General features: G+C 51.0%; 3 protein-coding genes and 1 long non-coding RNA gene across 4 annotated transcripts in view; 1 reads left to right on the top strand and 3 right to left on the bottom strand.

The window, feature by feature from the left end:
* Positions 1-1,538, bottom strand: part of gnav1 (guanine nucleotide binding protein (G protein) alpha v1) — a 17,958-nt gene extending 16,420 nt beyond the window's left edge. Inside the window, 3 exon segments of the mRNA XM_056587346.1 lie at positions 225-317; positions 1,241-1,321; positions 1,395-1,538. Of these exon segments, the coding sequence (XP_056443321.1) occupies positions 225-317; positions 1,241-1,321; positions 1,395-1,538 (318 nt within the window).
* A 342-nt stretch (positions 1,539-1,880) lies between these two features.
* Positions 1,881-17,154, bottom strand: pcyt2 (phosphate cytidylyltransferase 2, ethanolamine). The gene is made up of 13 exons (XM_056587142.1): positions 17,065-17,154; positions 16,609-16,757; positions 14,834-14,922; positions 14,405-14,566; positions 13,735-13,886; positions 13,388-13,429; positions 12,527-12,665; positions 12,335-12,417; positions 11,277-11,354; positions 9,318-9,383; positions 7,867-7,932; positions 5,046-5,134; positions 1,881-3,927 (listed from the first exon to the last, which is right to left on the bottom strand). The coding sequence occupies exons 2-13, from the start codon at positions 16,716-16,718 to the stop codon at positions 3,813-3,815; spliced, it is 1,191 nt and encodes a 396-aa protein (XP_056443117.1). The 5' UTR covers positions 16,719-16,757; positions 17,065-17,154; the 3' UTR covers positions 1,881-3,812.
* On the top strand, positions 17,095-20,923 carry LOC130379978 (uncharacterized). Its single transcript, XR_008895174.1, has 3 exons — positions 17,095-17,289; positions 17,453-17,546; positions 18,789-20,923. It is a non-coding gene; the product is annotated as an uncharacterized LOC130379978 (long non-coding RNA).
* Positions 18,528-26,828, bottom strand: sirt7 (sirtuin 7). The gene is made up of 10 exons (XM_056587141.1): positions 26,643-26,828; positions 26,169-26,306; positions 25,635-25,739; positions 25,482-25,552; positions 25,021-25,093; positions 24,626-24,724; positions 21,082-21,318; positions 19,708-19,788; positions 19,194-19,300; positions 18,528-18,985 (listed from the first exon to the last, which is right to left on the bottom strand). Exons 1-10 carry the CDS (start codon positions 26,742-26,744, stop codon positions 18,751-18,753), a joined length of 1,248 nt encoding a protein of 415 aa, XP_056443116.1. The 5' UTR covers positions 26,745-26,828; the 3' UTR covers positions 18,528-18,750.
* Positions 26,829-26,850: the final 22 nt, after the last annotated feature.

Raw genomic sequence — 26,850 nt, 5'->3', positions numbered from 1 at the left:
TGCTTTAATGATATCGCTGCGTTGTCTCTGTTGTAGAGACAACACAGCAACATCTAGCAGCAGACTGCCGTCTGCTGCCACCTAGTGGTCATCAGACTGCGGTCTGCTGCCACCTAGTGGTCATCAGACTTTGGTATGCTGCCACCTAGTGGTCACCCTGGCTTCGACACGGGCAGACTGAATGAGGAATGAGAGGGAGAGACGGGGTTTGGAGGTCTCTCTACCTCGTTCCTGCTGGAGCTCAGGTTGATGCGCAGCTCGCCCATCCACCGCAGGACGGACTTCATGGAGGTGAGGAGGTTGTCCAGCATGGTGGGCTGCGGAGGAACGCCATGGCAACACACAGTCAGAGGTAGCCATGGCAACAGGGTTAAGGATGACAATTGATGTGTGTGTGTGTACATTCTATAATATAAGTAGTCAGTTAGTTTCTAGCCAGCTCCTCCAGCTAGTCACAGACTGCACAGCATGCAGGACAGCAAGGAGGATCTCTCTCTCTCTCTCTCTCTCTCTCTCTCTCTCTCTCTCTCTCTCTCTCTCTCTCTCCCTCTCCCTCTCCCTCTCTCTCTCTCTCTCTCTCTCTCTCCCTCTCTCCACTTCCTCAATGTCTGGTAGCTCCTACTGTGTGTGTGTTACATCAGATATATCGTATCATTGTATATGTTTGCTGATACGACTTTAGAAATGCTGTCATTTTACGCCAAAACGCCGAAATGCTGTCAAAAGTGGAATTCTTTTAACCCCAAACAGGAACGCTGGTACACACACACACACACACACACACACACACACACACACACACACACACACACACACACACACACACACACACACACACACACACACACACACACACACACACACACACACACACACACACACACACACACACACGATAACCAATCCTACCAATGGTCCCAGAATGTCACCAACATTGCCTACCGTAAACTCCAACATGGACTTCATATGAACTCAGCCTCACACTAGCAGGTAAATGTACATTCCACAAACACTTCTCAATTGGCTTTCCTTCTGATATAGATTAACATTCCTTCTATATTGGACTGAAACACTCAGAGTCGTGTTTCACGTCAAAATATTGCAGCATTCCAGAGAAAATGAACGCATATTTGAGATGAGGCATATTTCATCACTATCAATTTCTCATCCATACACACACGTACACACCATTCTTGCCTATCACTGACGCAGCATGAAGTTGTGTGTGTGTGTGTCCAACCTTGAAGCTGCTCAGCTCTTCCTTCGAGAAGCCATTGCTGTGGATGATCTTCAACTGTTTGACCAGCGTGCTTTTACCGCTCTGCCGCCCCCGACAGAGCCCAGTGGAGAGCTGTGAGATGTTTAGCCTCCGAGGGATTAATAATAATATGAACATCATCACTCTCGCCTAGCAGGAGGATCTTCACCACGTTCATCTCGCGTATGGCGCTTTGGTACAAGTCCTGGTCGATCCGGGTGCTGTGGATCCTGGCAGTCTTCATCTCCTTGGTGACCTCCGACCCCAGACACTGACCCATCATCTCACCTCCTCAGCTGCTGCTCGATTACCGTGGTTACTGCTTTGACAGACACAACCCCATCCTCTCCTCTCCGGTGAAGGTACTCACTAGGGTCGGGTCGTCAAACGTCTATTCAGACGATTTCGCTGGGTAGTTTAGCAGAACTCGTGCGCTCATCTGGTGTGTAGAGCAAGAAAAGGTCGATCAACAAAGTCACAACTTTTCTGTTTTTTGGGGCCTCAGTGGGGAACGAGCCCTGCCGAGGTCAGGATGGCAGTCGCTCACCAGCCTCCGCAAAAGACTCAAAACTCACCTGTTCAGAGTTCACCTCGACTCTGCATAGCTACCCAGCCCCTTCCGGCCACCATTGTACGTTGTACGTCCTGGCACTTAATGTACGCACTTAGTCTACATTGCACTTATCCATAGTACTTAATTGTGTAACATCTGCAGTAGCTGCTAGCATTGCTGTACACGGGGAATGGGTTAGCCTAGTGATTGTTAGTACTTGCACTTGGCTCTATGAACATCTTTGCTGTACTGAAAGCGATATGGTTTGTATACTGTGACGAGGAGCGAGGATCGGACCTTCAACAGCGTCTCCGTTTCCTTTTCTACTTGGCGTGTCTGCCGGATGGAGGTCCGATCGTGAGACGGATTCCCTTAGGACAGGGTTCTGGGTAACTACTTTATATCCCAGGAAAAGATCGCTTCTCCCTCGTCCCACCGAGCTTGCGTCGCACCAAAGTTTTCAGAACCGCCGGCCGTCCGGCCTCCCACTGCTGGACTTCATGGGAGGTGACGCCAGGTGGAACCTGAGCTCACCTGCGTGACCGGAAACCAACTGGCCTCACATCGCAGTGCTTCAGCACCTGCCACCAGGTGTTGGTTGATCAGCCGCTACAAGCCGTTTTGGAAATCTGTCCCTTATGAGGTCACAGGTGGGCGTGTCCACCTAGGAGTGTGACGGATAGATGAGCAACGTTTGCTACAGTCCACTGGGTAGGCTGGTAGACGGATCTATCCAGCACACATCTAGGTGGACCCGCCCACCTCTGATGTCATTAGGGACAGATTTCCAAAACGGCTTGTACCGGCTAATCAGCCCACACCTGGTGGCATGTCATGGGACCTTTAACATTATACATTACACACATCAGTTCAATATGGCAGAATATGAGGATATGTAACACACCGTTAGGCACAACCCAGAAGCAAGGTGGAGGCTATTGCATGATTTAATAACCAAAATAATAATTAGAATCAGTTATCACACACGTTACATGTTGCATGTGGTGAAAACTCTGCAGTTTCGAACACACATGGGGCTTTTATGTGGGGCCCGGACCTCAATAAACCATGCTACTAAAGCAGTGCAGGACAGGTGTGTTGATTTGGGTTTGACAGACAAACTCCAACATCGCCCAGAATGTTTCTCTGGGGTCTTGCATCTTCTTTTTTTCTTCCAGGCGGCAGGTTGTGTGTCAGCGATAGTCTTTAGACTCATGTTAAACCAGATCAATGGTTGTTATACATCATCGCTGGTTCCAATGTACAGACCTAAGTTAGGCACTAATATTTACAGTAATCCCCCGCCCCCACACAGAAACACACACACACACACACACACACACACACACACACACACACACACACACACACACACACACACACACACACACACACACACACACACACACACACACACACACACACACACACACACACACACACACACACACTTCAATTTGTGTGTGTATAAAGAATAGATTCTCGTTTTTTAAATGACTATGCCAGAACTTGCATGTATTATAATTCAGTGACATTTCTCTTGCTGAAGACACGATCAGCTTAATTAGTTAAAGCACACATATTTTAAAATTCTGTAATTTAAAATCTAGAGGATAATTAGCAAATTACATAAATATCAATTAGTCAATATAGAAGGGGTAAAAACACACTAATCCTAACACGCAGACACATACACACTCTCGACCATACACACTCTCACACGCACTCACACAGACACACAGCGATAATTAAAGAAAGCTTTTAAACCCTGGTTAAACTGAAGTGTTGGGTCTCTGAGTTCAGAGCTCTATGCTGACGCCTTCCTACGGCCGGGGGCCCTCAGCAGCCCGGGGAGCCGTCCCACAGGTAGGTAACGTACGGCTCAGGTACTGCAGACCCCCTGAGGCCCCTGGAGCGGTGGTTTCACCACGGGCCCGCCCCCGGGGCGGCAGGGGGCTGGTGGCCCCCGCTGGGACCCCCGCTGGGACCCCCGCCGAGCCACTACTGGGAGGCCAACTTGGCGGCGTCCTCCGTAGTCTCCCCCCTACTCTTCATCGCCTCGAACACCGCCATCTCCTTGGCCTCCTTCTTCTGGTTCCTGGCCTCAAAGAGCAGCCTGAAGGTGAGAGGGTGAGAGGGTGAGAGAATATGAGAGTGAGATAGCAAAGGGGGAGAGAGAGCGAGAGAGAGAGCGAGAGTCTCAGGGACGTTGGGTGGTCTATCTTGACCACTCTAATGTCATCCCAGCCAAGTTAAGGCAGTCACAACACTCGCTGACGTCATGGAAACTAAGTCTGCGGTTTTAATCGGGTTATGAACGGTGATGACATCATCACCTCCAGATCGTTAACGAGTTCAGTTTGTCGAGTTCCTCGTCCGATTCAGACGGAAGAGGTGCTTAAGGTGAGCCTGGTTCTTAAGTTGAGCCTGGTTCTTAAGGTGAGCCTGGTTCTTACGGTGAACCTGGTTCTTACGGTGAACCTGGTTCTTAAGGTGCCCCTGGTTCTTAAGGTGCGCCTGGTTCTTAAGGTGCGCCTGGTTCTTAAGGTGCGCCTGGTTCTTAAGGTGCGCCTGGTTCTTACGGTGAGCCTGGTTCTTACGGTGAGCCTGGTTCTTACGGTGAGCCTGGTTCTTACGGTAAGCCTGGTTCTTAAGGTGCGCCTGGTTCTTAAGGTGCGCCTGGTTCTTAAGGTGAGCCTGGTTCTTGAGGTGAGCCTGGTTCTTGAGGTGAGCCTGGTTCTTGAGGTGAGCCTGGTTCTTGAGGTGAGCCTGGTTCTTAAGGTGAGCCTGGTTCTTAAGGTGAGCCTGGTTCTTAAGGTGAGCCTGAGCCTGGTTCTTAAGGTGAGCCTGGTTCTTAAGGTGAGCCTGGTTCTGTTGAGCCTGGTTCTTAAGGTGAGCCTGGTTCTTAAGGTGCGCCTGGTTCTTAAGGTGCGCCTGGTTCTTAAGGTGAGCCTGGTTCTTAAGGTGAGCCTGGTTCTTAAGGTGCGCCTGGTTCTTAAGGTGCGCCTGGTTCTTAAGGTGAGCCTGGTTCTTAAGGTGAGCCTGGTTCTTAAGGTGCGCCTGGTTCTTAAGGTGAGCCTGGTTCTTAAGGTGAGCCTGGTTCTTAAGGTGAGCCTGGTTCTTAAGGTGCGCCTGGTTCTTAAGGTGAGCCTGGTTCTTAAGGTGCGCCTGGTTCTTAAGGTGCGCCTGGTTCTTAAGGTGAGCCTGGTTCTTAAGGTCAGAGGGGACCAGGACCTGTTCTCGATGATTCTCTGGACGATGTCGTCTGTGGTCAGGCCGTTGTCGCTGTCCAGCGTCCGGAACACGCCCCTCTTCTTGGGCTCCTGAACACACAGAATACCAGCGTCAAGACCAGTAAGACCACACAACCAGTACAACCAGTACAACCAGGCCCCGCCTGGACTGGGAGCTCACACAGCGCAGCAGAAGGATGACCGGCTTCCTGTTCCTCCCCGGTGGGAAACCTTAAAGACCCCTGGATGAGCTCCGTGTCACATCCTCACGCCCTGACCTGCAGCACGGCCACTACGACTACCCTCATAGAACCAAGCACTAACTATCACTAGGTTAACCCGCTCCCCGTAGACAACAGAGATAGCTAGGATAAGTACTAGCACTGTGGATAACATACATTAAGTGCTACATTAAAGATTTAAAGAAACTGATATTGACTGTTGTAGTAGAATCAATTATGGGGGGGGGGGGGGCAGTTTGAACGTGACGTTTCTGTACCACACTGGAGGTCACTGCCCCCAGCGCCCCTAAAGGTCAGGGGTCATGGAGGTCACTGCCCCCAGCGCCCCTAAAGGTCAGGGGTCATGGAGGTTAGGGCTGGGCGATATATCGATATTTAAATTATATCGATATTTTTTCAAACGCGATATGAAACGAGACCATATCGTCAATATCGATATAATTTAATTTGCGTTGAAATTACAGCACATTTGTTCCAAATAACACCAGTTTCGAACGGCGCCTGCCGCCTGCTATTTCGTAACTCATGTCTCTCCCGCTCTGCCTCCGGCTCACACACACAGTCTCTGCCTGCCCCCCCCCCCCCCCCCCCCCTCCACTGACTCACGTCACTTTTTGAAACATGAGCCGTGTTCGAAATCGTTCACTATTCATTGGGTATTTTAAGTGCACTATATTGTGCATGAAATTAACCACTGAGAATTCGAACACCACTACAAAATGGCGAGCACCCTATATAGTGCGCTATATCTGTCATAGGGAACGATTTCGAACACAGCTATGGAGTCCGCCTGCGCATGCAGCTCCGAGGAGCTTGTTTGCAAGCGAAAGACCAACGGCTCCATATAATAGTATGGAAATGGTTTGGATACAAGTTGTCTGAAGAATTACAAAATCACGTAATTTGTGGAGTGTTCTTAAAAACTGTCGCAACCAAAGGGTTGCAATTCTGTCCATAATATTCCGGAAGTGCACACAGCTTTTGGCCGTGACATTATATATTATAATGTACGGAGGTGTCACGTTAAAATTGTACCGGGGGCGAAAATTGTACCGGCCTACGTCATCGTTTGTTTACACCCTGACAACCTGCCCGGCAACAGACGACGCGATGCAGAAAACATGTTTCCAAACGACGAAATAACATAATACAGATAGCGGATCGCTATCTGTATTATGATAGATAGCGATAACACTTGTTTTTACTTTATATTTATATTGTATTTAATTGTTTAATCGAAACAATAAAAAAAATTGCCTGCGAAACGGGAGATCGCGTCAAATGACGCGTCAAATCACGTAGGAAGGTTCTTGAACATTCTAGACTATGAAACCTGCTTAAAACACTCAGTTTACTAGCTAAATTCGATTAAACAATTCAATACAATACAAATATAAAGTAAAAACAAGTGTTTTCTAGCGATCCGTTATCTGTATTATGTTTCACGAACCCTCCTACGTCATTTGACGCGATCGCCCGTTTCGCGGGCAATTTTTTTTATTGTTTCGATTAAACAATTAAATACAATACAAATATAAAGTAAAAACAAGTGTTATCGCTATCTATCATAATACAGATAGCGATCCGCTATCTGTATTATGTTATTTCGTCGTTTGGAAACATGTTTTCTGCATCGCGTCGTCTGTTGCAGGGCAGGTTGTCAGGTTGTCAGGATGTAAACAAACGATGACGTAGGCCGGTACAATTTTCGCCCCTGGTACAATTTTAACGTGACAGAGGCTCAATCGCGCTGATTTGGAATGTCTTGGTCTGTCACAAAGCATCTAAGCTCCTCCCCTTACTCTGCCTGGCCCGCCCAGAGACGTTGGCCCGCCAATGAGACACGACCTTGCGAGCGCCACATGTGTGTGTGAACACACGCACTGTAACGCAAGTGTTTCTTGTCGGTTCTTTGACGTCTCTTGTATTTCCTCAACGAGACTGTATTGGGGGTTATCTGAGCCATGGTTGAGAAGGAATTGGGGGAAAGGAACTTTGGCTTTGACTCGCTGAAGTACATGAACTGCGACATGCCTCCCGTGGGTTCTAGAATATTTACAGAACACGGCTAAAGGCTATGTGGTACCGTGGCTGCACGGCAGAATTTCGGGAACGTCTTTGAATACTGTGTTAGTTGCCCACTAATACCTATATTAAAGAATACATAAAATAGCATGTCATGTCCGCCCCCCCCACGCAGTCGTTACGGTTCATAATATTTTGGAAGCGCACAAAGCTTTTGGCCGTGATGTTATATATTATAATGTTCTCTAATACGAGGCGGAGGCAGTGTCTAGTCCACGGTTTATTCAACCATCAAACTGTATTCAATTCCGAACGGTAGAAATAGTAATATCAAATCTGCGCACGGAGCGCGCCCCCCCCCCCCCCCCCCCTTCGACAAATATCGATATATATCTTATATCGATATTCTGCTTGAAGATATCGAGATATGACTTTTGGTCCATATCGCCCAGCCCTAATGGAGGTCACTGCCCCCAGCGCCCCTAAAGGTCAGGGGTCATGGAGGTCACTGCCCCCAGCGCCCCTAAAGGTCAGGGGTCATGGAGAAGAGCTCACTGCGTAGGGGTCAGATCCGTCCTTGTCCGGGAACACCTCCGTCTTGCCGTGACACACCAGGTCGACCTGCACAGAGACACACAGACAGGTGGACCACAGACAGGTGAACCACAGACAGGTGAACCACAGACAGGTGAACCACAGACAGGTGTTCAGTCCCTGGACCACAGACAGGTGGACCACAGACAGGTGTTCAGTCCCCTGGACCACAGACAGGGGAACCACAGACAGGTGAACCACAGACAGGTGAACCACAGACAGGTGTTCAGTCCCCTGGACCACAGACAGGTGTTTCCTTACTAGGCTAACTAGAGACCTGGGCTGAATCCGAATACTTAGTACATACTATTTCTGTTCAGTGTCTACTACTTGACCGTACCACACTGGACAGTGTAGTACGGTCTACAGCTATGTGTAGAACGCCGCCGAAACTCCACCGGATGTTTGGAGATGACGTATCTCCCCTCAGATGACGGCAAAATTACCTTGATAAGTTACCTGTTTTCCGTCTCATCATCGTTGCTATTAAATTAAAAATGAGTATGAGTATTCGGATTCAGCCCTAGTTTGTGCCCTGGGAGCGCCGTGGGAGCGCTGTGGGAGCGCCGTGGGAGCGCTGTGGGAGCGCCGTGGGAGCACCGTGGGAGCGCCGTGGGAGCACCGTGGGAGCGCCGTGGGAGCGCCGTGGGAGCGCCGTGGGAGCGCCGTGGGAGCTGTGGGAGCGCCGTGGGAGCGCCGTGGGAGCGCTGTGGGAGCACCGTGGGAGCGCTGTGGGAGCGCTGTGGGAGCACCGTGGGAGCGCTGTGGGAGCGCCGTGGGAGCGCTGTGGGAGAGCAGTGGGAGCGCTGTGGGAGCACCGTGGGAGCGCTGTGGGAGCGCCGTGGGAGCTGTGGGAGCGCCGTGGGAGCGCCGTGGGAGCGGCGTGGGAGCTGTGGGAGCGCTGTGGGAGCGCCGTGGGAGCTGTGGGAGCGCTGTGGGAGCGCCGTGGGAGCTGTGGGAGCGCTGTGGGAGCGCCGTGGGAGCGCCGTGGGAGCTGTGGGAGCGCTGTGGGAGCGCCGTGGGAGCGCTGTGGGAGCGCCGTGGGAGCGCCGTGGGAGAGCCGTGGAAGAGCCGTTGGAGCGCTGTGGGAGCACCGTGGGAGCGCTGTGGGAGCGCCGTGGGAGCTGTGGGAGCGCCGTGGGAGCTGTGGGAGCGCCGTGGGAGCACTGTGGGAGCGCCGTGGGAGTGCCGTGGGAGCGCTGTGGGAGCGCCGTGGGAGCGCCGTGGGAGCGCCGTGGGAGCGCCGTGGGAGCGCTGTGGGAGCGCCGTGGGAGCTGTGGGAGCGCCGTGGGAGCGCCGTGGGAGCGCTGTGGGAGCGCTGTGGGAGCGCCGTGGGAGCGCCGTGGGAGCTGTGGGAGCGCCGTGGGAGCGCTGTGGGAGCGCTGTGGGAGCAGCTCTTCAGGAGGACTCACCTTGAAGTGATCCAGCAGGTCCCGGCCCACGGCGTAGGGTGCCCCGATCACCACCTCAGACACGTACTGCAGAGAGAGGACCACAGGCTGATGGGAGCGCTGAGCAAGGCATGCCCACCAGGGGGCGGGGCTCAGAGCCGGAGCTATCGACATCACTGGTCATTTCCCAGAGCGTGACGGACCATACTGGTTTAGTCAGCTTGTACCAGTTACCAACCATGAGTAGATATGAGTGACTTTCATCATATTGTTCGTAGTACTGTCAGTTAAACGCGCTATTAACGGCGTTGACGAAAAACAATTTTAATGTTGTTAATTTTTTTATCGCGCGATTAACGAAATGTATTTATTTATTTAAAATGTATTTATTTATTTTCTTTGGCTCGATTAATCGTGATTGGCAAGATTAATTGCGATTAATCGCGAGTTAACTATGGCATTAATCGCGATTAAATATTTGAATCGCTTGACAGCACTAATTGTTAGTAATCCACTTCAATAAGCTAAATGATAAACATAGTGCTTTGAGCGGGATGTTGTTGCGTTGCCATGGAAACTTCTGCCTGATAGTTTGACGGTTGTCTTTGGTGTTTGCTTCCCTCTGGCTCCAGTATCTAAACATGCTGAATACTGGCCAGTATGTCGTTACACTGAGGGCTTTAGATCAGGGGTTTTCAAAGTGTGAGAGAGTGAGCCCCCCCTCAGAGAAAAAAATTCAGCTGAGCCCCCCCCCCCCAAACATTTGAAACATATTTTGAAACATTTGAAACATATTTTTTAAACATATTTTTTAAACATTTTAAACGTTATTCTGAAACATTACATCTTTGTGCGTTTTTAAACACATTTCTTAACACAATTTAACAACTTTATCTAAGCATGTTTTAGCTTAACCTTTTTTTAAATACATTTGAACATCTTAATCTGTGTAAACTGCCAGTCGAATCAGATCTGCCTTTTCAGTCCAGAGATTCGACTGTTCGGCGGGGTATGTTTACCGGCGTTGCTATGGTGACCTAAATTATTATAATCAACTGAAAACGATGCCGGTTTGAAACTAAAACTGTGATTCTGAAAAAAGTATAAATGCTATCAAAATTCCGTTTTGATAGAATTGAAGATACAAGTGTGTAGATTTGCTTAATGGTTTGAACGATGATAAACGGTTGAAAAAGGAATGAGTTACGATGTCTAGAAGTAGGTGTATCAGAATGGGCTGATGTCTTCAATGAAAACAGCTGAAAACGAAGCGGTATGAAACTAAAACTGTGATTCTGAAAGAAGTATAAATGATATCGAAATTCAGTTTAGATATTATTGAAGATACAAGTGTGTAGATTTGTTAAATGGTTTGCACGAAGATAAACGGTTGAAAATTGATGCAGTTATGTTACTTCTACTGTTGAAGTACGACTGATGATTTGAATCATCGACTTTCAGGTTTTTTTTCGGGTTTATTTTTTTCTCACGTTGCGCCCCCCCTGAAGTACTCTGGCGCCCCCCAGGGGGGGCGCGCCCCACAGTCTGAAAACCACTGCTTTAGATCACTCCCATGGAGGCTTTCAGAGAGCAACAGGCCCACTGAGAGCCTTATGACACAGAGAAGGTCGTTGATGGATTCTCTCAGTGGAGAACATCACTTCCCGTCAGCCTCGTGTTGTCTTAAAGCAGGAGGCTAAACATCAACACACACACAAACACACACACAGACAGAGTCAGAGAGACAGAGTCAGAGAGAGACAGAGATAGTGAGACAGAGAGAGTCAGAGACAGAGACACAGAGACACAGAGACACAGAGACAGAGACAGAGACAGAGACAGAGACAGAGACAGAGACAGAGACAGAGACAGACAGACAGACAGACAGACAGACAGACAGACAGACAGACAGACAGACAGACAGACAGACAGACAGACAGAGAGAGAGACAGAGTCAGAGAGAGAGACAGAGAGACTCACCCTGCAGGCCAGGACGCTGAGCGTCCTCTCGTGGACGTTCATGATTGGGTAGTTCTTCCCTTTGTAGCGGTTCACTTCCTGGACAGGGGAGGCGTGAAGACGTGAAAACATGAACGAGTTTGTCTGTGAAGTGTTGAACTGTGGCTCTGTGACTGACCATCGCTGGAACGGCGCTCTGAGGCGTCTGGGCTCTCAATGGGACTGGTTCTGTTTGTCTTGATCATAATGAGTGGAGTTAGGCGAGGTGTGTGTGTGTGTGTGTGTGTGTGTGTGTGTGTGTGTGTGTGTGTGTGTGTGTGTGTGTGTGTGTGTGTGTGTGTGTGTGTGTGTGTGTTTGCGCTAGAAGAAATTGGTGCCGGTCATGTGACCGGGAAGGTTTCATTTTACCGGTCAAATTGGAAAAAAAACGGTCGGATATTGTCTGTGTTTATTGCACTTAAAAAAATTGATAGGCAGGCTACATAAAGAAGAAGAAGTGTGTGATCATATTTTAATTCGCCATGGTTGTTAAATACCGGTGCTCCGCAAAGCTTGCCGCCAGCTTTCATTAGCTTGCCGCCGTTTAGTTCATAAACCTACGGTAGTCTATAGCGATCAATTTGAGCGAGTGCACGAAATGTAACAACTTATTTATTTTATCACACAGGCTACGCTACAATCAAAACCCTCATTGTTTTACATGAATTGGCTAAACAAATGACTACTGTAGCATATTTAAACACATTTCAAATGAACACATTCAAAAGTATTCCTGCTCAATTTAAAAGGTTGAATCTCCTCGTGACTGAATGTTTGTATACAGCGCGCATGCTGTATGCGCGCAGCGGCGCAGGGTTGATGCGCTCCACTTCTTTCTGTGGAGAACCAGCGCCTTCAATATTCCGCATAAAACGAATCCGGATCGTTTTCGCCCGTTTCGGCTCCGTGTGGACGGGGCCTTATTTCCAATCGGTCATTCTGACCGGAGATATTTAGAATTTTCGGTCCTCCTCATTTCTTTCCGGTCAAGGACCGGTAATTACCGGACAACGGGAACTCTGGTGTGTGTGTGTGTGTACCTGGTCAAAGTGCAGGCCAACGATGACGTAAGGCTTCTCTGCCTGGTTGTAGACCTTCTCCAGGAAGTCAACGTGGCCGATGTCTGAGGAGCCTGTTGTCAAGGCAACAACAACAACCCCAACACCAACAATAACAACAACCGCAGCAGCAGCCGCAGCCCTAGGACTGACGGGGGTCAGAGGTCAGGATACGGAAGAGGTCGAAGGCCCCGGCCACGTAGATGATGGTGTCTCCGGCCTGAGGCTCCTTCCCCGACGCAAACTGGATGATCTTCTGGGAGGTCTGGAGGAACTGGGAGACGCCGGTCCACGGGCTGTGGCCTTTAGGACCCTGGGGAGACACAAGGATGACCCCAGGGAAGCAGGCCTCTTTAGGGTGAAGAACTGCATCTGGGGGTACTGCTAGAATAGGGTTGTATGTCAGAAACACCCCTTATTATTCTCACGCTTCATTTCTGCTAACCAATTTCAGCGACTTTCAAAAACGGTCTGATTCTATCACCTTGCGCTAAGCCCGCCTCCCGACTAGCCTAGTCTGCTGTGATTGGTCAGCGCTCCCACTCTGTTGCGATTGGTCAAAAACGTTGCATGTGTGTCGTCAAATGAACACCCCCGAGAAGATGTAGACAACGCGGGTCGGCGGGACTTCTGCCCTTCGGCCCTGCCCACTGCACAGCCTGACGTCACACTGTTAAGGAAGTAGTTTGAGCGCAAACTAGCCGCTTCCTGCTCTTATTGAGGGGTGCTCTCGTGGGGGGGGGCAGGGGGGGCGCCAGCTTAGCGGACGTAAATCATGTTACATACGTCAGATAAAAGACAAAAGCAAAGGGAAAAGTCTGAAAAGCATAATATCCCCATTTAACACTTCATTCCAGGCAACAGTGCATTTGAAAGTGTCTTGTGATAAGAGGACCTATGACGCCCCCTTGTGGCCGTGACGATCCACTACAACAAACTGGGAACACTGGTTGTTCAGTAAGAAGCAACAGATTGTATTCTCCTGCAGAATGCATTTCATACAGGAGTCGCTTTGGCCCAAGCGACGATATTCACCTTCCCGAAGTTGTCTGTGTGCTGCAGGTAGTCGGGATTGTCCTGGAAACACAGATCAGAGATCAGAGATGAACACGTGAACCCCAGAGCACCTGTTCAGAGTTTACCTGGACCCTGCATAGTCCCCCCCCCCCCCCTTACTGTTTGATGTACGTCCTGGCTCTTAAAACCAGCATTGTGTAGCGTGTTGTCCTAGCTGTCTCTGTTGTGTACGAGGAATGGGATAACCTAGCGATTAAAGTGTGTGTGTGTGTGTGTGTGTGTGTGTGTGTGTGTGTGTGTGTGTGTGTGTGTGTGTGTGTGTGTGTGTGTGTGTGTGTGTGTGTGTGTGTGTGTGTGGCCCTCACCATGTTGCTGTGGTGGGTCTTGGTCATGAGCAGCATGCGACCCACCAGGTCGGTGGTGGAGACGCCCTGGGTCCTCTTGCACTCCCTGTAGCGCTGCTCGCGCTTCACCTCGGCGTACGTGTCCTCGCCGTCCACCGTGAGCGTGATGTCGTCTGGAGAACACCGTCAACTTAAAGCAGGGGTTCTCAAACGGGGGTACGAGGACCCCTAACGGCACTTTGGAGTACTGCAGGGGGCACTCATAATTAAAAAATATAATAAAAAAAAATAAAAAAAACTCCTTTTCACCCTAAGCAATTTTCACGTTGGTTGTTCATTTTTACTCTGCCAAATAGATTGCACACATATTATTTATGTCCATTTAATGATTTTGGCCCCAATAATGTTTTGTGCCGTTGGAGGGGGTAGCTGATAAAGTATCTTAGAGGGGTCCACGAGTAGAAACAGGTTGAGAACCACTGAGGTATAGAGATCATCCTTTGAGGCCAGTGCTGCGACACGCACCATAAACCCCAAACGCACCAAACCCCAAACACACCAAACCCCTAAACACACCAAACCCCTAAACACACCAAACCCCTAAACCCCAAACACACCAAACCCCAAACACACCAAACCCCATAAACCCCAAACCCCATGAGCCCCCCGCCCCAGAGCCCCTCTGCCCCACCTCCGTGCACGCAGAAGTCACAGTTGAACTGGTCGAGCGTCTGCAGCGTGGTGACGTAGGGCGCCCCCTCCACGATCTCGTCCACCCACTTGATGGCGCGCACCATCTTGTAGCGCTCCGCCTGGGTGAAGACCGGGGGGCCCTTGTGCCGCGAGATCTCGGCTGGGGGCCCAGAAACAGAGAGGGGTCAACGGGGTGCATGGCGTCCCGCCCACACCCCTCTAACACACTAACTGCATGGTGGACGTCTTTGCACTTAAAAATAGTAATTGGCATTGTGTATTATCTTATATCTTATAGTTGTTTCTCTTTCTTCTGACAGATGGACTCAGTGTAAGTCGCTCTGGGTGAAGGCGTCTGCTGAACGCTCTCAATGTAAATGAAAGGTAACAGAGGTCCACCATCCCCGGCGAGTCGGGGGTTTCGTACCGTCGGTGTGGACCCCCACCACCAGGTAGTCGCCCATGGCCTTGGCCTGCCGCAGCTGGTTCGAGTGTCCGTAGTGAACCATGTCGTAGCTGAGGACAGAAGACAAAGTCAGCTTACTGGAGGTCACCCCCTCTCCTTCTCCTCCAACACATGACCTTTGACCTTTATCACCTTTGTTTTCAGTCAAAGGGCTCTAAGGCTTCCCTGCTGTTCGACAGCAAGCATCTGAATAAGAAGTAGCCTTCTTATGGGGCCCTGGATCAGTCAGGGGCCCTATGATCAGTCAGGGGCCCTATGATCAGTCAGGGCCCTGTGATCAGTCAGGGGCCCTGTGATCAGTCAGGGGCCCTGTGATCAGTCAGGGGCCCTATGATCAGTCAGGGGCCCTGTGATCAGTCAGGGGCCCTATGATCAGTCAGGGGCCCTGTGATCAGTCAGGGCCCTGTGATCAGTCAGGGGCCCTATGATCAGTCAGGGGCCCTGGATCAGTCAGGGGCCCTGTGATCATTCAGGGGCCTTATGATCAGTCAGGGGCCCTATGATCATTCAGGGGCCTTATGTGTCAGGGGGATGCATCCCCAGAGGTCACCATCCAAGCCAATCAGACGCCTTATCCATCCCTTCAGCCCCGGATATAACCATGGCAAGTGGCCATTCAATCCATTCAGACGGGTTATCTCTGGGGCACCTCTCTGGTATATCTGAGGGGACCCTAAGCTAATATTAGGGTGTCTCTGGAGTTTGGGCAAACCACGCACTTAAACTGAATCAGTTTCTTAATAATTTTCTTTACACTTTTCTAATTCTTGGTCTGTCTTTACTGCTTTTCTGATATACTTACATGAACCATTCAATAGGCAGTTGGTGCATTAATTCACAGAAAGCCATTTTCATTTCTAAAGTTGTACACCACCCTTTGGAAAGTAGTCTTTGATAAAGTAATACCAACCAGCCCGTGTAACATGACTTCAAGTTCTGATCTTAAAGTCTAATTTCAGGACGAGCGTGTTACGCAACAGGCCTCCTATGCATGTGTCTGACAGCGCAGCGCTGTAATAAACAACAGGCCTCATAGGCGTGCGATTGGCTGAGAGCGCAGCTGTGTAATAAACAGAGCAGAGGTCACACACGGCCACTCAGGTCCCGACTTCATAGAAATACCCGAATAACGTCTGTGTACTAATAACTGTAACGGTGTTGATGTATATAACCGTATTATAAAGGGTTCTGACCCGAGGACTTAACTCTATGCATAAGTTGTCACATGTTATTTTAACTGACGTTACCACAGCACTGAAGACCGTGACTGTATTGACTGTATTCTGGTCTGTATTTATTGAAACATTAATAATAAATATTAATAAGCCTTAATGAACCTTACGTCGGTACTGCGCATGACTCGGGCCGGGCTGGCACGTCAGAACGAAACCAGCTAGCTCCGACTGCGAGCTAACAGTAGCATACAACCACAACAAGGTCCTCTCCCACCGGAGCCTGTCCCCCCAGACCCCAGCCCTACAGTAGACCAGCTTGTTAGGGTCCAGACCCCAGGCCTACGGTAGACCGGCGTGCTAGGGTCCAGACCCCAGCCCTACGGTAGACCGGCGTGTTAGGGTCCAGACCCCAGCCCTACGGTAGACCGGTGCGCTAGGGTCCAGACCCCAGCCCTACGGTAGACCGGCGTGTTAGAGTCCAGAGCCCAGCCATACAGTAGACCAGTGTGTTAGAGTCCAGACCCCAGCCCTACAGTAGACCAGTGTTAGAGGTTCTCGTACCAGCCGTCACACCACACCCTGACGACGCTCCTCTGGTCCAGGTCGGACCCGCCCGTAGGCTCGCCTCTCTCCGCCTCCCGGTCCGCCGCATGGTGCCCGTTCTTAATCATCCGGTCTCTGTGCGGGTCAAGACGGTGTCCTCTGTTCGGCTGATAAGGTTAAAAAATTACGGCTTTAGACGGATCCGATCTTATTCCAACTTTCCAACCGAACAGGTCGACTACCGGCCAGCGGCTTACAGGATCCGGCTCAGCAGACCACGCCCCCAGCGCCAGACAACACCCCCGGCACCAGATGTACGTCACCGCCAGACCACTCCCCAATCACCAGTGCTACCCAGACTACGGCTCAGCAGACCACGCCCCCAGCTGGTGTTGCCAGATTGTGACAGATTTCCTGGCCCAATCTGGCAACACTGCCCCCAGCACAAGACCACGCTCCCGTCCCCCGACTTACCACGCCCCCAGCACCAGATGACGTCAGTATCTGTCTGCGTCCTGCAAGACGGAGGCGTAACTTGTAGGAGGCGTAACTTGTACTAGGAGGCGTAACTTGTTATTTTCTAAATCGCGGACCACGCGAGATCTTTCTCTTTTCGTGGTAAACAAAAAGCGTTGTAAATCACGGTTCACACGAGATCTTCATTGAAGTCGGGTCTTCCGATATTCATGAGTCATGACGGTAAGTCAATTTAAGGCCTAATATTTGAGGTCCGAGTTGCGGTCATTTATGTACCCGCGCACCACTGCTACATACAGATCACTTCCGCGATTTAGAAAAGTACTAGACACGCCCCCGACTACAAGTTACGCCTCCTACTACAAGTTACGCCTCCGTCTTGCAGGACGCAGACAGACCCAACTCCGCCCGCCAGCCTCCCGTCCACACGGGGCACTGCTTCTGCTACAGAAATCCAGAAGATTTACACTATGTGCACTGTAAGCCAATTTTCTAACAGAAGAGTATTCTCAATAAATAATGGCTTAGCAACCCAACAAGGGACATGATCTGCTGCAGAACGATTACAAGCCTGTAGTCCGCCATCATCTTTGTTGTGAGTTCTGAGACTCCGCGGGCTTAACAGTCATTGGCTAGAGGGTCGAGGGGTGGGGCGATGACTTCATGGTTTACGGTTTCAGTCGGTTTCAGGCGTCCACACGAATCCAAAACGAAACCGGGTAGATTTGAAACCACCTCCGAGGGTTGTTTCAGAAGTTTACGGTTTCGGTCAGCGGATTCGCCGGCTTCGTGTGTACGGAGGGCCGAACCGTACAAGACCTTTGCGGTTTTGCCATGAAATCGGCTTCGTGTGGACGGGCCTCCGTCTCGGTTGCGTGACCGCCAACCGCCGCGGATCAGGTTACATGCTGGCTGCGCAGTGTGTGTGTGGGAATTATTACAGAATGAAAACAGCAGTAAAGACGACCACTAAAGTAAAAAATATATATGTACTATTTAAAGACCAGAAACACTGCTGTACCTGAGGTACAGCAGTCAGTTTACGGATAAAGAAGGAAAGCAGCACGGCTATTTCAACTAAGCCTGTAAAATGGAAACAATAAATAAATAAACGTAGCAGCCCTTAAAAAAATGAACTAGTAATGCTACACCAAGGAGCTCAGAGCTGGGATGTCTTCCCCTATTTATCAAGGCATCGTTAGAGACCAGAGTTAACATTATCATACTGGTGTAGCCAGGGCCGTAGCACCAAATCCTGGGCCCCTATACTATAGCTACTGATGGGCCCCCTGCGCCAGTTTGTTGACGGGGGGGGGGGGGGGGGGGGGGGGGTCCGGAGCGATTGTTGACGGGGGGGGGGGGGGGTGGACTGGCCGAGAAGTAAAAAAAAAATATTATTATTCTTTTTGGTCATGGGCCCCCCCTCTGCCTTGGGCCCCCCCACAATTGTCCCCTTTGTCCCCGCAGTCCGACAGCCCTGGGTGTAGCCACTAGAACAGCTGGAAACACACCAATACAAAAAAGAGTAAATGAGCTCAGATTTACTTGTCTTTCGAAGGTCTCAAGCCCTCGAAATATCTGAATAAAAACAAAGTTTAAACGTCTAACTTAAATTTAATCACAGGATATAAAACGTAACGCAACAATGACTGCAGTGCAGTAGGCTGGTGGAGCTCTGTGGTGTTAAACAGTCTTCCTCTTCTTCCTCTTCCTCCCTTTAGAGAAGCCCCGCCCGAACCAACCGCCCTGCACCGGCTGGGGGGCCGGAGGGGCGTGGCCCTGGGCGTCGGGGGCGGAGCCCTGGGCGTCGGGGGGCTGGTCCTCCTGGCCAGCAGGGGGTGCTATGAGGCAGCGGGTGTGACTGAGCTCCTCCTCCGGCCTGAGGGGCGTGGCCTGGTGGAAGATGGGGTCCTCCGCCCTACAGCAACACAGGGTAGCGCCGTTTACATCGATATCTCCGTAGGCTTCGAGCTCTTTTCCCCCCATACTATTGACGTCATGACCTTCTGGGTCCATTCTTATATGAAATCCTAATAAATAATTAGATGTCAATATTCCCAAATAATAAACCATAATTAAGGACTGGGATTCAAACAGGAAGGTGGTTCTTCTTCTGTGGTTCTCACTTGTTGTACGGAGGAATCTGAAGGTCCAGCTCCTCCATCAGCAGCTCCATCACCTCATCACACCTCCCGTTGATCTTCAGTGTCGCCAAATCATCTTTTGGAGTCCACTACAAACAGAGAGGCCATGGTTCAGTCAGAGCTTCCTGTTCCAGGATCGGACATTCCTCAGATCGGGTATCGGCGAGTACGCAAGTATATGTGCCGGTACAATCACATGACTCCTTTGCTACACAGAGAACATGAAACACTACAGTGTTATACTTCTTTCGTTAACGGTCGGAGGTGGAAATCTCTTGATTAATAATTATAAATGTAAATGATCTGTCAACGTAAGAGAACCCTTCAATGAACAAGTGCTGTTAGCAGCTACGATGCTAAAGGCTGTGTCGGTGAGAACTCGATATCAGCCCATACTCAAGTTCAGGCATCAGGAAGCAAAAAATGGTATCGGAACAGGCCTACTTGGAGGTTAACGATGAAGAGGAGGGGCCTACGATGAAGAGGAGGGGCCTACCTGGAGGTTAACGATGAAGAGCAGGGGCCGCCTCTTGGCCGGTCGGTTCATGCTCCACAGACAAGCGTACTTCTTTAAAACCTGTCGGGACGAAGAGCAGAATGTAAGCATCCTAACGCGTCATCATGATGAGGTTTGGTTTGTCTCCCTCTGTCTTGGCTCCGCGGTGGGGGAACGAGCTCCCTGCAGACGTCAGGACCACAGAGTCGCTCACCTGGACTCTGCCTCCCCCCATAACTCCCACACCCCTCTCACTAAGGCTGGCCCGAATTATTCGAATATTCTAATACTCGTTCGGAAAATTAGTATTCGAAGCTTAAATCGGTATTCGGAGCTTCGTTTTTGTTTTTTTTCACGTACGTGACGTTACCAGAGCGAGGGAGGCAAACTATAAGCGTCAGCGACACCAAGCAGAGAAGCGAGAGAGGTGGAGGAAAGAATAGATATCTCGTTTCCCTTTACTTTATAACACAACATTAGTGGGATCTCTGGAGGAAAAGTAATACTTAAAACCTTAGCTTAGTTGTTTGTTTACGTTCGCTGTACAGCGCCGCGCCAATCAACTGTGACTGGCTTGCTGCAGAGCGTGAGCGTCTTGGGAATACCCGGTCAATATAATGGATATAATATGGACACATATCAATCAATATTCGGTATTTGTTATGGATTTATTGTACAAATTCCCTGAAAAGATCCACGTTCCAGGATGAATTGAAAAGCTCTCGTAAGGGGTGAGATGGCAGAGAACAGCTGATTTGGAACGGAGCAACAGCTGTTCGCTTTCACGGGGAAAAACTAAGGAACCCAACCTACTTAGGCCTACTAATTAACGTTCAAAAGCTATTAAATCTTCAACAAAATATGCAGATACTGTCAAAATCGGTTCCAGGGAGTATATAGGGATTATTAATGTTGTTTTTGATGGTGTTTTTTTCTGGAACGAGTATTCGAATATTCGCTCGGAAAAACCAACGAGTATTCGAAGCCTAAAAAATGGCATTCGGGCCAGCCCTACCTCTCACACACACTGTATGTCGTCCTTAGTTAAAGTACTCAGTTGTAGTTAGTAGTTAGGGGCCCTGGGTTAGGGTCAGGGCCTCACCTCGAGGCTGGGGCCCTGGGTTAGGGTCAGGGCCTCACCTCGAGGCTGGGGCCCTGGGTTAGGGTCAACCTCAGGGCCTCACCTCGAGGCTGGGGCCCTGGGTCAGGGCCTCACCTCGAGGCTGGGGCCCTGGGTTAGGGTCAGGGCCTCACCTCGAGGCTGGGGCCCTGGGTTAGGGTCAGGGCCTCACCTCGAGGCTGGGGCCCTGGGTCAGCCTTAGGGCCTCACCTTGAGGCTGGGGCCCTGGGTTAGGGTCAGCCTCAGGGCCTCACCTTGAGGCTGGAGCCGAGGCAGAGGATGAGGTCGGCGCTCCCGGCCGCCGCGGCCGCCCCGCTCCAGTTCAGCGGCTGCTCCAGCGTTCCTCGCTCCCCGAAGTGGACGATGGTGTCCCGGAGCTCCGCCCCGCAACGGCCGCAGTGCCGCCCGGTGGCGTGGCGGCGCAGCGCTGTGCGCTCCGTCACGTCAAACACACGCACGTACTCCCGGGCCGGGATGCACGACGCACACACCTGGGGGCGGGACATCACAGGGCGTCAGGACGTCAGGGGGCGGGACCACACAGGGCGTCAGGGGCAGTGGCGGCGCCAGAGATTTTTTTCTGGTGGTGCTATGGGGGTGCTCGGCGTTTTACTGAGGGTGCTATGAAATTAGGGTGGTAGCATATGAGTCTCATTTTTCTCTACTACAACACCTCCCCACCATATCGTCACATATGTTTACACGTTTGCTCTCTAACCAGTGGCGGCGCCAGAGATTTTTTTCTGGTGGTGCTATGGGGGTGCTCGGCGTTTTACTGAGGGTGCTATGAAATTAGGGTGGTAGCATATGAGTCTCATTTTTCTCTACTACAACACCTCCCCACCATATCGTCACATATGTTTACACGTTTGCTCTCTAACGGGTCTTTGGGGTACATAAAAAGCGCCATTCAAATCGATCGTATTATTATTGCCATTAGGCTACTTCTGACGGACGCGCACAAAGCCGCGTTCATCTCCGACGGTCAAAATGGATTCAGCATGTTATAGATAACGTAATCCCAAATACTTCACTTACTTCAGTGTGTGGATTAAAGTTTGCGCCAGATGACTACCAGATCACCACTACCATGAGCGACAAATTAAACTAAACATACCAAGTTCAATACACTTCTAACTAAAGACGGCAGATTAGAATGTCAGATAGAATTAACTTAAACAGGCAAAGAGTCAGAAATGCTTTCAAAAAGAGTAGCCTATATTATTTTAGGTTTTAGGCGATTTTGTGAACGCTTGACTTAAAATTGACCGATCGCCAGGATTACTGTTATTTAGCCTACTACTCATTGAACAATCACGTTCACGCACGCAACGTGTCTGTGTCGTGCTACGACACAGACACAATCTGTTTATTTCAATCTGTTAATTTCAATCTGTTAAATATTATTATCACGCAATACATTTTATTAAGAACTCAGAATGAAATTAAATAACAATAATAAATAAACCATTATTTTCTTGGGGGTGCTATGGGGGTGCTATGGCCAATCTAGGGGGTGCTAGAGCACCCCCTAGCCCCCCCCTGGCGCCGCCACTGGTCAGGGGGCGGGACAACTCAGGGAGTCAGGGGGGTGGGACAACACAGGGAGTCAGGGGGGCGGGACCACCCAGGCCGTCAGGGGGCGGGACCACACAGGCCGTCAGGGGGCGGGACAACACAGGCCGTCAGGGGGCGGGACAACACAGGGAGTCGGGGGGGGTGGGACAACACAGGGAGTCAGGGGGCGGGACTACACAGGGCATCAGGGGACGGGACTACACAGACTTCCCTTATCTTTATTTGCCCTACAAATGTTTTTTGTCTTTCTGGGAACAAAGTTGTTGTTGCCCAGCTTCTTATCATCCAATTACCTGTGGGGTCGTGTATGTATTGGTTTTATGACACTCATTGCACAACCCCCGTTGCAGTGTAATCATATAAACACTAACTCGGTGAGTCATCAACATAATGCTATCTGTATCAGTATCAGTTAGTCTCAAAGGGCTTAACGGACCGCTGGTTTATACTCTGAATAACAACTGGCACAGCAGCAGACATTCATGACCATCTGAGCCCGTCCTCCCAACAGTTTATTAAGGGGTGATGTTATGCCACCAGGTGTGAGTGTGGTTAGTGGTTACAAGCCGTGATGTAGCATGATCGTGATGACACGTCAGCAACATTTGATACAGGCCCCTGGTAGACTGGTGGACTGATCTGTCCATCGTACATCTAGGTGGACATGTTCACTTTTGATGGCACTAAAATACAGGAAAAGGCGGATATTCATACAGTTGATCACACCCACACCTGGTGGCGTAACATCCCCCCTTTCAGGTCCTTAAGCCCCCCCCACCTCGATCAACATGATGACCCCACCCCTTTAAGGTCCTTAAGCCCCCCACCTCGATCAACATGATGACCCCACCCCTTTAAGGTCCTTAAGCCCCCCACCTCGATCAACATGATGACCCCACCCCTTTAAGGTCCTTAAGCCCCCACCTCGATCAACATGATGGCCCCACCCCTTTAAGGTCCTTAAGCCCCCCCCCCCCCACCTCGATCAACATGATGACCCCACCCCTTTAAGGTCATTAAGCCCCCCCCCACCTCGATCAACATGATGAACCCACCCCTTTAAAGTCCTCAAGCCCCCCACCTCGATCAACATGATGACCCCACCCCTTTAAGGTCCTTAAGCCCCCCACCTCGATCAACATGATGACCCCACCCCTTTAAGGTCCTTAAGCCCCCACCTCGATCAACATGATGACCCCACCCCTTTATGGTCCTTAAGCCCCCCACCTCGATCAACATGATGACCCCACCCCTTTAAGGTCCTTAAGCCCCCACCTCGATCAACATGATGACCCCACCCCTTTAAGGTCCTTAAGCCCCCACCTCGATCAACATGATGACCCCACCCCTTTAAGGTCCTTAAGCCCCCCCCACCTCGATCAACATGATGACCCCACCCCTTTAAGGTCCTCAAGCCCCCCACCACCTCGATCAACATGATGACCCCACCCCTTTAAGGTCCTTAAGCCCCCCCCACCTCGATCAACATGATGACCCCACCCCTTTAAGGTCCTCAAGCCCCCCCACACCTCGATCAACATGATGACCCCACCCCTTTAAGGTCCTCAAGCCCCGCCCCACCTCGATCAACATGATGACCCCACCCCTTTAAGGTCCTTAAGCCCCCCCACCTCGATCAACATGATGACCCCACCCCTTTAAGGTCCTTAAGCCCCCACCTCGATCAACATGATGACCCCACCCCTTTAAGGTCCTTAAGCCCCCCACCTCGATCAACATGATGACCCCACCCCTTTAAGGTCCTTAAGCCCCCACCTCGATGAACATGATGACCCCACCCCTTTAAGGTCCTTAAGCCCCCCCACCTCGATGAACATGATGACCCCACCCCTTTAAGGTCCTCCAGCCCCCCACCTCGATCAACATGATGACCCCACCCCTTTAAGGTCCTTAAGCCCCCCCCACCACGATCAACATGATGACCCCACACTTTTAAGGTCCTCAAGCCCCCCCCACCTCGATCAACATGATGACCCCACCCCTTTAAGGTCCTTAAGCCCCCCACCTCGATCAACATGATGACCCCACCCCTTTAAGGTCCTTAAGCCCCCCCACCTCGATCAACATGATGGCCCCACCCCTTTAAGGTCCTCAAGCCCCCACCTCGATCAACATGATGACCCCACCCCTTTAAGGTCCTGAAGCCCCCACCTCGATCAACATGATGACCCCACCCCTTTAAGGTCCTCAAGCCCCCACCTCGATCAACATGTTCCCGTGCAGCTCAGAGAGGGCGTGTTGGGGGAGCCCGCTCCTCAGGTGCAGCCCGTCACAGTTCTGAGACACCACGTGCTTCACCTGCCGAGCACAGACACAAAGCACCGCTGTGACACTGACAGTCCACCGGGCGCCTCAATACCACCGGGGGTCCGTCTCTCACTCGTGTTCCTCAGCACTACTTTGCATTGTATCGTACAGGGTTAGGGTTAGGGTTAGGGTACATATTACATCCAGTGACTTCCACTGCTGCCGTCACAAAGGGATCTCCTCTCCAGGGGGTTAATAAAGTTATTCTGTTATCCATCTAAATGTAGTAATGAAGTCCATGTAAGGTCAGATATAGTTCATGATAAACAGGATGTATTTTCACGTACCAGATTCTGCTGATGCAACGCTTTGATACACATGTGTGTGAGGGTGGGTTCGGCCCTCCCCAGGTCAGACGAGCTGCAACACAGCGTTATTAAAGCAGGCTCAACGTGCTTTAGTTCAGCTGCTCAACTGAAGTGAGCTTTCACTTAACATTTCCGTTCTGGGTGTTTAGCAGACGCTTTTATCCAAAGCGACTTACAATAAGTACATTAGTCAGAGGAAGGAGAAACAACACTATGCCTCTGTGGGTACAGGAAGGATGTTCACAGAACCAAGTACTAACTATCACTAGGTTAACCCATTCCCCGTATACGAAACAGATAGCTAGGATAAGATGCTACGCAATGCAAAGCACTGTTTTTAAGTGCAAGGACGTACAACATCCAATAAGTAGGAGGGGGGGGAGGGGGAGGCTTGGCAGAGTCCAGGTGACTCTGCCCAGGTGTGTCCAGCGTCCGCTCACCTGACCGCCTGTCCTTTCTGCAGCTGCGTCCAGACCCCGTTGGGTCCTCTGTAGTCCGGGATCGACGCGGCCTGGAATCAAACCAACATCACATCCTCAGAGATCCACAGAGAGGCCGGGGTCAGAGTTCAGAGGTCCAGCAGGGAGACGCACCGTGCTGATGCCGGCTCCGGTGTAGACAACCAGGTGCTGAGCGCACCGGACGGCGGCAGCCAGCTGGGACACCTTGGTCCTCAGCTCCTCCACGCCGTCACACACCTCGTCAGGAGAGGAGGAAGCCCATTGGTCACATAAAACGGTATGGGCGGCGTGAGGCTCAGGAGGCAGCGCGGGTCGGCTGGTGACCTGAAGGTCACTGGTTCGACCCCCGGCTCCTCCTAGCTGAGTGTGGAGGTGTCCCTGAGCGAGACGCCTCACCCTGACTGCTGCTGACCAGCTGGCTGTCGCCCTGCGGGGCTGACTCCGCCGACGGGGTGGGGATGTGTTTATGAATGGGTGAATGTGAGGCAGTGTTGTCAAGCGCTTTGAACGGCCGCTGGGTAGAAAAGCACGGTATGAATGGAGTCACTTTACCATTAAAATGTAAGGAGGCAAGAAAGAGTTTGTCTTGCACAGTATACGAGGTATGGCGAGGGACATGGATCATAGTGCAGTGACTAGGCTGGGGGACGAGGTGATGGGGCTCACCTCCTCCCTCCTCCTCCTCTGCTGCCCGCTCCGGACGCTCCGCCCCCGGACCTGCTCAACCGCCGACGGGTGCCGGAGAAGCGTGCGTGCCTCCTCCTCCGTTCGCTCGTCCTCCGCCTTCTTCAAGATCCGTGTGACCTGCGGTAGGACGGCGCACAGCTCAACCACTGGACCACACCGTGCATTTACACTGGTTTAGTTGCATAATGATCAATGTTATGTCTGTGTGTTGGAGGCGACACATAGACATCAAGTCATAAAATACAGACCGAGTGATAAAATACCAACGGGTCCACGGACCGGCTCCGGTCTGGTTACCAACGGGTCCCACGGACTGGGGGCTGGGCTCAGTCCACTAAACCAGCCTCGGTGTCCCACCGAAAGAGGCGTGTGAACTGTGAAGCCTACAACTTAAGTATTCTTATTGAGCTAACCTGGCTAATAACAAAGCTCTGTTCCGGTTTAATGGCTCACCGTCTTCAACACGTTCCTTTCGGTCTCCCGGTGCACGATCTTCGCCTTGTCCAGGGCTTTCTTCTCTGCCCGGGACACACCGGCTCCTGTGTCTGCTTCCATTTCTCCCCCAACAACATTCAAAAGAGATGTTCACATGACGACAAACCGTGAACCAGAGCTCTGATATGAGGGCAGAACCACAGCGCCTCCTGCTGGCACCTCCAGT

The sequence above is a fragment of the Gadus chalcogrammus genome, chromosome 3 (assembly GCF_026213295.1).
Source record: "Gadus chalcogrammus isolate NIFS_2021 chromosome 3, NIFS_Gcha_1.0, whole genome shotgun sequence".
Taxonomy (NCBI): domain Eukaryota; kingdom Metazoa; phylum Chordata; class Actinopteri; order Gadiformes; family Gadidae; genus Gadus; species Gadus chalcogrammus.
The sequence above is the reverse complement of the archived record's forward strand: the minus strand, read 5'-3'. Positions and strand labels throughout refer to the sequence as shown.